General features: G+C 40.2%; 1 protein-coding gene across 3 annotated transcripts in view; it reads right to left on the minus strand.

Annotated features, from left to right (window-relative positions):
* The window catches only part of CRB1 (crumbs cell polarity complex component 1), a gene marked incomplete at both ends in the record, with an annotated part of 205899 nt that overhangs the window by 130643 nt on the left and 62376 nt on the right, over positions 1-12880 (minus strand). For all 3 annotated transcript variants that reach the window (XM_080824427.1, XM_080824426.1, XM_080824428.1), the window contains one exon: positions 10345-10926. In XM_080824427.1, coding sequence (XP_080680553.1) covers positions 10345-10926 — 582 coding nt within the window. The remainder of the gene's footprint in view (positions 1-10344; positions 10927-12880) is intronic.

A 12880-nucleotide genomic window follows, 5' to 3' on the forward strand; every position in this document is an offset into this window, starting at 1 on the left:
AACCTGATACTACGACTACAAAGATGGCAACAGTCACTCTCCGTTTGGACGCACTGCCTGATGGGGAATCCAGGCCTCTCCAGGAACCAGAAATCCCAGATGTTTCTCATTCCAGGGCGCCTGGTTCCCCCAAGCAAGGCTTCAGAATTCTGGAGATATCTTGTTCGGAGTGATAGGGTCCCTTTGTGAAGCTGCAGCCTTAGACGGCGGCAGATGCCTGATTTCCCACAGAGAACACCACAGGAACCCAGCCTCTCTTGAACCGGTCCTGGCCTGGTTTAGGAACCAGAGCTGGACCAGATCGCTGCTTGCTCCAGAAAGCTGTGCCAGACCAATACGCCCTTTCTGGATCCAAAACCCCAGTAGCCAGGCCTCTGGGTACTAGAACTCCCTGGTGTCTCTTGCTGAAGGATCCCCAGGCAAGCATGCCCCACCTGGCCCTGGCAAGGTGGTCAAATTGCCCCAGATCTGCCTTCAAGAGGAATAGTCATCAGTTAGTTGGTTGTGACTTGGAATTAGGCAGATGTTTATTTCCTATTAGAGCCCACTCTAGTGACCTGGCCCTTGCAGACCCAGGATGGCTTCCAAATCCCTGACTTCCCAGGGCAAGGCCAGTAACTACCCCTTCAGGAAGTTTCTAGCAGCCTGTACTCCTCCAAGCCTGCGGAACTAGGGTCTGGAGCCAACCACCTGCATATCCTCCTGGGTGCAGGGGTGCCCCAGCTCTGTAAGTCACTCTAAGGCAGTGGCTGCAAATAGGCCATAGTCCCCATTTGAACGTGCTGCCTGATACTGACAAAGGCCTCTCCAGGAACAACTGATCCCAGATGCCTTTTATTCCAGGATATCCCAGTGCCACGAGGCAAGGCTTCAGAGTTCCTCCAATAACTGGCTCCTGGATGTCAGGGTCCCTTCTGTAGGTGCAGGCCTGAACGCGGCCAGATGCCTGCCTTTCCCCAAGAGCCCAGAACAGGGACCCAGCCTCCCCTGAACCGGGTCATGGCCCAGGACCGGGTCATGACCCGGGACCGAACTGGGATGGGCGGGATTCCCGCTTGTCACGGAGCAAGGAGCGGGTCCGCAAGCGCCGTTGGCTCTCCAGCGGAGAGCGCTGCAAGATGCCAGCGACTGGGGCTCCCCAGGCCCGCGCGCCCGCCTGGCCAGGCGGTCAGGTCCCCCCGCCCCACCCCAGGCCTGCCTTTGGGGAAATCGGCGCCACTGGGTATGGGGAGGGGGGTGCTGCACCTGAGCGGTTACCTTGTGTCTCCCCGACCCTCGAACTCTCCCCAACCTCTGGTGCTGTTAATGGCAAGACGCGCCTGGGTGCAGAATGAGCTGTTTTCCTGATGAATTAACTGGTTTTATTGCTTTGTCATTATAGATACAGAAATCTTTTTCGTTTCTACCGGATTTGCCTTCACGGAGACATAACTGGAAGAACCTCTGCTTTCCATCTTAAACTCGTTTCCTGAAGTCTTAGGGCTATTTGCCCTCCCGTCTAGTCCTTCTACCGTCGGTGCGCGTTGAAGAATGTTCTCGACGCTACTGCAGTATTCTCAGCTTTCTAGAAAGATCATAGAAGCTAGAACTAGTTCTAGGGATAGAAAGACTGGCTCCTGTGGGTCAGCCCTCAGAGAATAGGGCGTGCGTCCTAGTGCTTTCTTGAACCTAATGACACTTTCAGGAATACGGTTGTCAGTGGAAATATTAAATATTCTCCTTCCCTACGCCCGACTGCTGCTCCCAGTACTAACAAACTCACCCTTCCTTCCTCCTTCTCAAAGTCTATCTGTACGCTCTTCCTCTCACTTTACTCCTGTCATAAATATCGTAACATGTGGGAAGATGTAATTTGATTTTAAAATGTTCTATTCCTAATTAATAGGCATGACTTCCTCAATCTACTGTCTATATTTAATGTGTATGCGTATGTATACTTTTTAATGTATAAAATTAGTAAAGTTTAATTTAGAGTAACCCATATCCAATCTCTAAGATGCTATGTTTGAAATGCACTTTACTTTTATTAGTGGTTTCTATCTTGCTTAATTTTGTGAGTTTCATGGGAAGATAATAGGAAAATTATAATATTTGCATCTTATGTTAATATGCCAATGTTATACATTTCACACTTCTGTAATTATAATGTTTTAATCATTATAAATATCTTTCTTGTGTTTTTATCCATTAGGATAATTGTAATTCCTGAATGTTTGAAATGTTATAATGCACATACATTCCTAAATCTTTTGTTCAATGATATGGCAGGTTCAGAGAATAAATTCTTGCCTACACATATCGTAATTTTCCAGTTTTTTAAACTTGATAAGAGAGCACAGAGATTATGACCTCGGTTAATTTATCCCTGAGTACGGTTCTAATATATTTTAAAAAAAAAATTCAGTTTGAGAAACAGATTCCTGTAAAAAGTATAGGTAAATATTGTTAAATGCTAGCAGCAATACTTGAAAATATTAAATTAGTGACAACCAGCATTTTCATGGCTTCGTAGTTTATGGAAAAAACTTTTAGCAAGTCATTTCATTGTCACCATGACCCTGAGAGTTAGGTGGTGTTATAATGCCTGTGTGTTAGAGTGAGGACACAGTTCAGAACTATTTATCAATGTCAAACCACTAGAAACCACTAGGCTGCATCAGAGGTGGAACTGGAAACCTTGTCTTCTGCTTTCAAATTCCACAGTCTCTCCATTTCACCCATACTTAATAGTACTGCGTATTTTTTAGCTCTTCCCCTCCTCACTCAGACCTGCACACACATCCTACTGGTAGCCAGGAAGTCAGAGAAGTACTCAGACAGGGAGTTTAAAATGGCGCAAATTGCCATTCACAACTATTAGCTACACCACAAAACAGGTGTCAAAGCAAAGATGGCAGAAGAGCCGTTTGCCCCTTTCTTTTTTTTTTTTTAAGATATTTTTTTTTTTTAATTTGACAGAGATAGAGAGATCACAAGTAGGCAGAGAGGCAGGCAGAGACAGCGGGGGAAGCAGACTCCCCACCGAGCAGAGAGCCCGATGCGGGGCTCGATCCCAGGACCCCAGGACCGTGACCTGAGCTGAAGGCAGAGACTTAACCCACTGAGCCACCCAGGTGCCCCATGTTTGCCCCTTTCTAGAGCCTCTGTAGTCCCTCCCCCCTTGCTCTTCAGCTCATTATTACTCGTACAATAATAGTAATAATAAATGTTGCCAGAAGACATGAGTTTCAGTTCAGCATCCTGAAAGAAGCGCATTTTTGCTCTGCTCACAGGCCGCTTGTTCTCTGAAGATCTTCCTGACCCTAAGCAGTGTCATGGGCTCCTTTCTCTGTGTTTCTTCGGCATTCTGTCCAGCGAGAGACTGTGAGTTTTGTTTGCACGCCTCCTCCCAGAATAAACTGTGAGCATTTGTCAAGGATAAATTTTGTCTTAGTCATCTTTATGTCTCCAAGGTCTGGCACAGTGTCCAGTGCCATGCAAGTCTGTCATACATATTTGCTGAGTGTGTAATATATGATATTTTGTTCTCTCATTCAACAAACATTTGGCAAAAGCCAGCAACTTCATTTCTTCATAGAAGTATTTCACATGGCTCTCATTCTGAGCAAAAGCCTGAACAAGTGTTTAGGTTTGTTATATGACACTAAAAAAAGTGATCAACTTCATAACTAAGAGCTCATAGAAAAATAGTCGTTTTCCTTTGATGACATGAAGATACTACCTGGGAAATTCAAATACTCTTTTCTGGCTTGTACACATTATTTGCCTTTTGGGTGTGAAAGATATTAGTTATGAGCATATATATTGGATGGTGTGTGTAATGTGAAGTATTTTGGTTGATGTTAACAGAAACAATATTTAAATGTTCTTTGAATTCGTGTCCTACATATTGTATATCCTTATACAAATACAGACAATTAATTATTCCCAATAAGTTGATTTAAGTTTATCAAATCATTTATGTATTAACTTTGTATTAACTTATGTATTAAGTTTATGGAAAAACTTCAATCAGTAATCAGTAAATCAGTAATCAGTAAAAAACTTCCAGTAATAATGGTAATCATAATGATAATAACAATTTTTCTCATGAAATAAGCTTGGATTTTATAATATATAATACTTTCATTTCCCCAGGTTATGTTCATGACCATTAAATTATCTATATGATTTGTCATAGAAAAATGATATTAGAAAAGTGATTTAGTTGATCAAAAATAAATCTAGAAAAGATGGAACATAAGCCTCATTCAAATCTCCAAATTGGCTGAAATTCAAATTATGCTTTTGATAAGTGCCGCTGTAACAGCAACATCAGAGTTAGTGACATCATACCTGTTGGTCTTATTCATCAGAATGGATGAGGACGATTGGAGAAGGCACAGAAAAGAACATACAAAATTATTAATGGAAGAAGGTCTGATAAGAAATTATAAATGAGTAACCATGTAATGCAGAAAGGTAGAGTAAGTTTCAGTTGTGCATGTGAAAGACTGTGTGACAATGCAGTTGATAGAAACCGGTACGGAACCACACTGTTGCTGGAACTGTTCTGAAGGCTAGACCTGTCCTGCATTATCTGGACTTCCCACCAGAGGGCAATAGAGAGCAGGTCAGTAAAGGTGTGCTCACATTTTGTTTGCATGATCCATGATCCTCTGTGTTAATTCTTATCTTAAATTTTAAAAGAGGAAAAAGGTGTTGTTAAAACTTGATACTTTTCTTTGCTTTTTCCCACTTAATAATAGTCCACTGACTTAGATTACTGTATTTTTGGACACCTAGTTCTACCTTAACCACCTACTTCAGTATATCCTCAACATAACAAGGAGAGTGATTTTCTTAAAATATAAGTCAAATCATTTCAGTCCTCTGCTCAAAACTATCCAACAACTTCCCGTCTTATGAAGAGGAAGAGCCAAAGTCCTTACAATGGCCCACCAGGCTCAGTAGTCGATTATGTCTCCTTCTCCTTGTTTACTCCACTCTAGTCACATCAGCTTCTTTGCTGCTTCTCAGACATTCCGGTACTCTTGACCTCAGGGCCTTTGCATTGAATGCATTAAATATGCACTGAATGTTCCTGTTTTGAATGCTATTTCACAACACATTTGCCTGACTCCCTTCCTTTCCTCTATAGAACTTTATTCATGTGTTACTTTCTTAATAAGCCCTTCCCTAGTCATTTAACTTAAAGTTCAATTCCTAATTCCCCCTTTTTGTTTTACTTTTACTTTTCTCCACTATATTTATCACCCCTTAACCCACTAATTATTTTATTTATTACTTACTTTATACACGTCTATCTCGTCCCTCTAGAATGTAAGAGGACTTTTTCATCACTTTCTTTATTCTTATATTTGCAGAATCTATAATGATGCCTACTAAAATGTATATACATACGTAAGTGTGTGTGTATTGACAAAATTAACAACTGAATGAATTCAACAGATAATTGTTCTTGTTTGTATCATTTATCCAGAAGTGTTACTGTCAATAAATAACTACACACACACACTACTTTGTGCTGTCACATGAAAATCTACATCATTGTCTACATCAGTGGTTTCTCAAACTGTGGTTCCCACCCCAGCAACGTCAGCATCAGTATCACATGGGAACTTGTTATAAATGCATAAACCCTGCCACAAATCTACTAAATCAGAAACTGTATTTTAATAAGCTCTCTGGGTGAGTCTGATGCATGCTAAACTTTGAGAACCACCAATAGAGATAAGTTTATTAAGTTGGAAATGAGAATTGAACTTTTAATGCATTCTTATTTTTCGTATTAGAGATTTCAAGTTTTTCATGGGTATGATAAGTTTGGGAATATTCTGGCTTTAGTAAATGGTAAGTGAATCATCTTCTTAGTGAACCCTACACCTACCTTCCCCTTCATCCCTGCAGTCAGCCTTTCAGGTCACATTCTAATGTCTTACTCCTGCTATTGCAGTGAGTTTCTAACTAACTAGTCTCCGTGTGCTAACTAGTCTTCTTACTAGTCTCCCTATACTAACACAGTTTCTTGAATGTAAAATGAATTTTTTTCAGATGATTTCATTTCTGGAATAAAGATGCGTCTTATAATCAGTAAGTAAATTTGATGAAGTGGGGTTTTTTCCCCTTATTTTCCACAAGATTGTTTTTATGCCAAAAACCTATTTTATAATGGAGGAAATAAGATATTTTCCTGCAGTGTTTTGCTTCATCATGCATCTGATTGCCCTTTCCCTGCCCTCTTGTGGCCCCGTTTTTCTCATATTGCGGCATCTTAACGTGAAAAATGTTCATTCATCAATCTGCTCGTTTTAAGAAAGACCTCAGTGAAAGAATGATGTATTGCATAAACTTGAACTAAAAGCAGTCACATGCTCAAGGCTAATATTCTTTTCATTAAAAAAGTTTGCAGCTGTTTACTTTCAGCTTAAATTGGAGTTTTTGCTTATGCCTGGCATATTCTCACCAACATCTTTAGTAGCTCTCTCTAAGCCTATTTCTGTAGTTCATGAATCACCACTTAGGAAGCACAGTGGAGCGCACAGAGTAGGATTCCCGCAGTGTGAACCCTCTCTCCGTGTGCTATGGCTCTTTTTCCTCTCCTACCTCTCTGTCTTTTAAAATTTATTACGTTTTCTTACTTTGCAGCTCTGAGGAGCACAGGCTTTTCCCTGGAAGCCAGGTTCTTTATGAGTCTCTAAATTTGGATGTACCACACAGCAGCTAGGTTATTGTGATAGCTTCCAGGATTCATTGGGAGGTCTAGGTTGAGCCAGAGTATGCATCCATGCTGATTACTAATTCTTTTTCTTCCCTTCCCAGCTCTGGCTTTTACCCTGGTCCTATAGACCTTCATTGAGTTTCTCATTAATTGCCACAAATACTGGTAGCCAGGGGATGGCACTGAGGTGAGCAAGCCTCCTTGTGGGGCTACATGATGGGATATTTCAAGGGAAGTTTCTAAATTAAGTTCACATAAATCTGATTTCTGGCTCCCAGCCCTAGCTATACATTAGAATCGTCAATTAAATTTGACTCTCTGAAGGTGGGGTCTGAGCACTTCTGTTTCAGATCTCTCTGGGTGACGGCTGATGTTTAGTCAGGGCTGGGAACCACTGATGAGCTCCCAGAATGTGGGCTGTTTGACTTGTGGAGACTGGTGATCAAGCCTAAAATTGCACCTTTGTGTCCGAATAAGCCTAACTAGCTCATAACAGACATGATTCTTACTGCCTGATGAGTGTCATTTAAACTCTGTCTGTAAGCAAGTTATAGTTATGTCAGCAGAGCTAAAATAATAAAATTTAGCTGATTTCTTAGAAAACAATAGAAGAACATAGTCAAATAGGGAACAACTCTATTATATCAGGGTTTGAGCAAGGGAAGTGTCCTCACTGTGGGCTTTGAGCTAATGTTATGGTGAGAAAAAGGCATTGATTTTCATTGGGTCCAGCTGGGATATGATATATCCACAGTATAAGTTAATTCATTGTAGAGTGAAGTGTTATAATGGAGGTACTTTACTACATTTGGAATATACCCTTGACATCTTTTATGCCTAAATTTATACCACTGAAAGGATTCATTATGATCTAATTAATTGAAATGTAAAAAAAAAAAACCCACATACGTTGTAAAACATCCTTTTTCAAGCTGTGTTTTGCAATTACAAGACTATTTCAGAACACTGTAGCTAAAATGGCTGAGATATTTCTCTGATGTCATGTCTGTTTCTTTTAGTCACCATTCACAATATTGTATTAGCAGCAGGAAATAGAAGATACTATCTTAATAAACCAAAGCAGTTGTTAAATGTGTCCATTATAAACAAAAGCAACCCCAGCACCACAAAAATGTATCTCTTATTTTTAATCAAAAATTTTAAAAACTGAAATTGAATTGCTGTAACTCAATTTTAAACAATGAACATGATGATTTGGCACCTGAATAAGAAAATTTCATGTATAAGTACTGTTTCATAAACCCCTCCATTGTTCCTCGTAAGTTTTAGTTTAATATTGGTAGTTGAAGGCAATCAATAATAAAAGAATTTCCACTTAATACATCATTCTATCGTCATAACAGATGCGTAGAGAAGGCAAACTCTGATATCTATTTACCTCAGTTTCATTACCACAAAGGGTGTCCAGAAAAATATCGTGTATAGTAAGTATACATAAGAATTTAGGCAGTTAGAACAATTCAGAAACAGTTTATTAAGCAGCCATTATTCACTGGGAACCTTAAGAACTATTCCTAAGGTGTCTTAATACAAATGTATGTCTTAATACAAATGCTGACATATAATAAATACCCCCAAATGTTGATGAATTAAAGAATACATATAAGACATCTGCCCTTTTGGAAGTAATACTTCAGTGGGAAGAGACAAAAACACAGATATCTGAAGAATAGGACAGAGTTCTTTAATAGAGGCACAAACTGCTACAGAAGTAATAATTACTGTAGCAGCTTAGAAGTATTATTTCAGCAGACAGTAAATCAGAAATGTTTCTCGAGTTAGGCGAGAGGTGAACAAAGTTCTGCAAGTACAGAACTTCACAGAGTAGACATTGACTTGAAGAAGGACATCCCAGAGGGAGGGAAACCACTTGAGTAAAAAATGAAGACAATTCAGGGAAAGGGAATACCCTGGTGGAAGAGGTTGTAGAGATAATATGTAAGGGACAAATTGCGAAGGGTTTTCAATGAGATGTTAAAATTATTCTGTGTGGTGGGCAGCTCTCAAGCTTCTTCAGAAGCAATGGCACAGTCAGATCTACTTTAGAAGGATTATTTCAGAGGCATTGTTCAGAATACCTTGAAGAAGGTAGAGGCTGGAGGTAGAGTATGGGAGGTTGTATAATAAGTATACACAAGATGAGGAGGACATGAGCCAAGGCACTGATAAAAAAAATGGAGGAGCTCAATTTGGAAGACATCTTGGATGTCCAGAGAGACTTTGAGGCTTGGTTGTAGGTAAGGATTGAGGGAAAGGGAGCAAATTTCATGTCAGAGCAACTAGGGATATAGCTATTTTATAAAAGTGACATTTCCAGAATGTGTAATATTAACAAGATGACATTGGAGGATTCTGGTATAAATTTTGAAGAGAAGTACTTTCCAAATATATTGCTTAACATCCTCAGGGAAAGAATGACAAGACAGAGAAGTAAGTGTGAAGGGGTTCAGAGAAGAAGGTAAGTTGAAAGTCAGATACCGCAGGAGGTTACAAAAGTAACAAGAGATCAGGGAAAAGTGGCATTAAAATGTAAATAATGTCACCCAGATGTGAGTCAGGAAGCACAGGAAAGCTATGAGCAGGTTAGAATAATGAATGTGAGAAAGCATAGACGACATGAGTTGCCCCCTTACTGTAAAGAATCCAAAGAGTTGGGGCGCCTGGGTGGCTCAGTGGGTTGAAGCCTCTGTCTTCGGCTCGGGTCATGATCCCAGGGTCCTGGGATCGAGCCCCACATCGGGCTCTCTGCTCAGCGGGGAGCCTGCTTCCTGCTCTCTCTGCCTGCCTCTCTGCCTACTTGTGATCTCTGTCTTCAAATAAATAAATAAAATCTTTAAAAAAAAAAAAAAAAGAATCCAAAGAGTAAAACAGGGCGAGAAGGATGGTCACCGTGAAGAAATGACCTGACTGGGTAACTGGTTCAGGAGGGTGGGGAGTGTAGACACGGAGCACGAGGATAGTAAATGGCACATACCCTTTTAGTGAATGAATGGTCAGCCTGTTACTCTGTGCTCAAATACCACGTCAACAGGAACTTTGTGAATAGACAGGAGGTACGACTATTTGCTATTTCCAAGAAATTAAAGAAGTGACTTCTTTATTTTAGAAAAGTGCCCTCCTTATTAATAAAATGGTGGTTTATTTTATTGACCATGCTCCATCACTTGCTGTCACTCCTCTGTTGCTTGCACTCTAGAACCCACTAACGTCTGTCCATCCCATGGCCTGCCTTCCCGGCAGGCTGCAGGGGCAGGCGTGGGCGTTCCTGGCACACTTCAGCTAGCACAAAAGGCATCTTCTCATGAAGAGACTTGAAGGGCCCTGACCTGGAAAGCAAGGCCCCATAGAGCCCACTAACTCTAGGCTGAATCTGAGAATTAAATAATGGAAGGGCTCCATTTAAAACAACAGTGACAGTTGGCAGATATTTAGGCTCTGGGAATTTTCATGGTTTAGGGAGCTTTCTATCTAGTGATTAATTCCCGCCAAGACCATTTTCATAAGCAATTGGATGAGACCTAAAAAGTCACCTCTGCTTCTGTCATATTAAAAGAAGGGAAAGCTAACTACCCCTTCTGGTCCTCAAATGTGATGAGACTTACCAGAATAGTCTTGGGGACAAATACAAGTGTATCTTCCTATCTCATTGAGGCACGTAGCTTCATTCTTACAGGGATCCGAGACACATTCGTCCACTTCCAGGTCACAGTGCCTGCCTTGATAACCTGGGACACAGAAGCAGGAATAGCCGTTGACTGCGTCCTGGCACACGGCCCCATTGTGGCAAGGGCTGGAAGCGCACTCATCAAGATCGTTTTCACAGAACCTTCCAGCATATCCATCAGGACAGATGCAGACAGAGCGAACAGCGTCCTGGTGGCAAACACCTCCGTGCTGGCAGGCGTCTGTGCCACAGGAAACAATGGCAGTTTCACAGGTTGTCCCACTAAAACCAGGCAGACATTTGCAGAGGAAGCTCCTTTCTCCCGGGATGTTCACACACGTGGCATTTCCTTGACAGGGATTGGGGAAGCATGGGTCTCTCTTGCTGTCGCAGTCTTTGTCCAAATTAATGGCTGCGTCTGAACAATGGCAATCGTCGTCTTTTGAATAATCGTTGCATGTAGAATTGTTTTGGCAAGAATTTGAGAGGCACCTGGTGTCATTTTTATGGCAAAAGGAACCTACAAGGAAATAAAAAAAATATCAAGATGAAGTTTACAGATAAATGGCTAAGGATACAATCAAATATCTTTCTGCTCTTCTGCCATCTCAGACTCATTCATGAAATACAGTTGGCTGCATTCTGTTGATGAGCTTGATCACATGATGTCTAATGATGAGGGTTTTCATGAATGGTGATTTGTCAAATCTTATCATGTAGTTGCTAATAAGAAACAAAAATAACGAGGTTGAGAATTCTTTGCTTCTCCACTTCCCTTTCTCAGGGCCAAGTGCCGTTGAGCAATGGGGTGAACTGAAGCAACTGTTAAATTGTCCTATACACGTACATTTTTGAAATTCACATTCTCCCATGGAAGATTCTGGAGTGTATTGGAAAATGAGATACAAAATTGTCTCTGAATATAGTCTAACTGAAACTAATATATTTTTTTAAGATTTTATTTATTTATTTGACAGACAGAGATCACAAGTAGGCAGAGAGGCAGGCAGAGAGTGAGGAGGAAGCAGGCTCCCTGCTGAGCAGAGAGACCGTTGCGGGGCTCGATCCCAGGACCTGGGATCATGACCCGAGCGGAAGGCAGCAGCTTTAACCCACTGAGTCACTCAGGCGCCCCTGAAACTAATATTTAAGTGAATGTTACAACTTGGTTTATGACTGCTTTATCACACTTACCATTTATGTTCTTAAAAAAAAAACATAGAATAATGAAAACATTAAAACAAAATAAAATACCAACTATTTGTTGAAGCACTACTCTTTGTACCAAGCTTGCCAGGTATGTCACATACATTGTTTCTAATCCTCAGGGCAACACAGTGTTATTATGTACATTTTACAGATGACAAATTAAATCCTTCTGCAAGGAAATAGATGTAATAAAGTTTATGGAATTTGTTTTACTTTTTTTTTAAATTTGTTTTTCTAAAAGCATCTCTATTCTAGGGATACATTTGTAAATTCTATTTGGAATAATAACCAATGGAAAAACAATAATTCTTTCATTTTTTGCCAACTCATTAGATATTTGTATGTGTAGAACTTTTCCCCAAATATACATGCCTTATGATCACAGCATTCTTATCTTCTGAATCACATATACAGAGAAGCTTGATGATTTGTCAACTCAATTGTATTATCCCACAAAACACTGTCTTGCATGTGAATTCATCTACTATATCATTCTCCTATTTTTACTTCCTTTCTTACAATATTGCTCACAAATATTGTAGTAGACAACAGTACAGGCTTGTAATTAAAAAAAGGTACAAAATGGAGAGTTTGCTCTTAGGACATGAGACATAAATCAACTATCATCAGAAGAAAATAGTGTGTAAACTTTGAGAAATATGGAATGATAAATCTTTTCCCTCTCTTCCTTCAAAAAAGAGACGTGGTTCTCATAACACGGTGTGGCCACCAACAGGGTGATGGGAAGATACTGATAATAAACGACTAATTGGTACATCATACAAGAGTGAGAAGATTTTCATAATTATCTTCTATGGAGTCTTCCTGGCAGCCAACAATTTTCCTTTAGTGCCTACACATAGAAAGTTAATATATGCTTCTATATTATCAGGAGGGTTGATCAGAGAACAAACGTTTTCTACTCCCTATGAGAAAACTCAAGTAATCATCCTTACACTTTAGATTTCCTTCTTTCTTCCTTTCTTCCTTTCTTTCTTTCTTCCTTTCTTTCTTTCTTTCTTTCTTTCTCTCTTTCTCTCTTTCTGTCTTTTGTCTTTTTTTCAGATGCTGGCTTTCCTATCACATCTTCAAATGTGATGTCTTCGCTCCAGTGTCACTTCCTGAGAGCTTTCTCTGAACTCTTCTAAGTTTCATTTGCTATGTAATAAATGCTGTTATTTCTTTGTGTTTGTGTTTGTTTTTTGTTTTCTTCATTAGAATGTTAGCTCCATGGAGGAAAGGAGGAGACCTTGTGTCTCTGTATG

Source organism: Martes martes (genome assembly GCF_963455335.1).
Source record: "Martes martes genome assembly, chromosome: 15".
Taxonomy (NCBI): Eukaryota; Metazoa; Chordata; class Mammalia; order Carnivora; family Mustelidae; genus Martes; species Martes martes.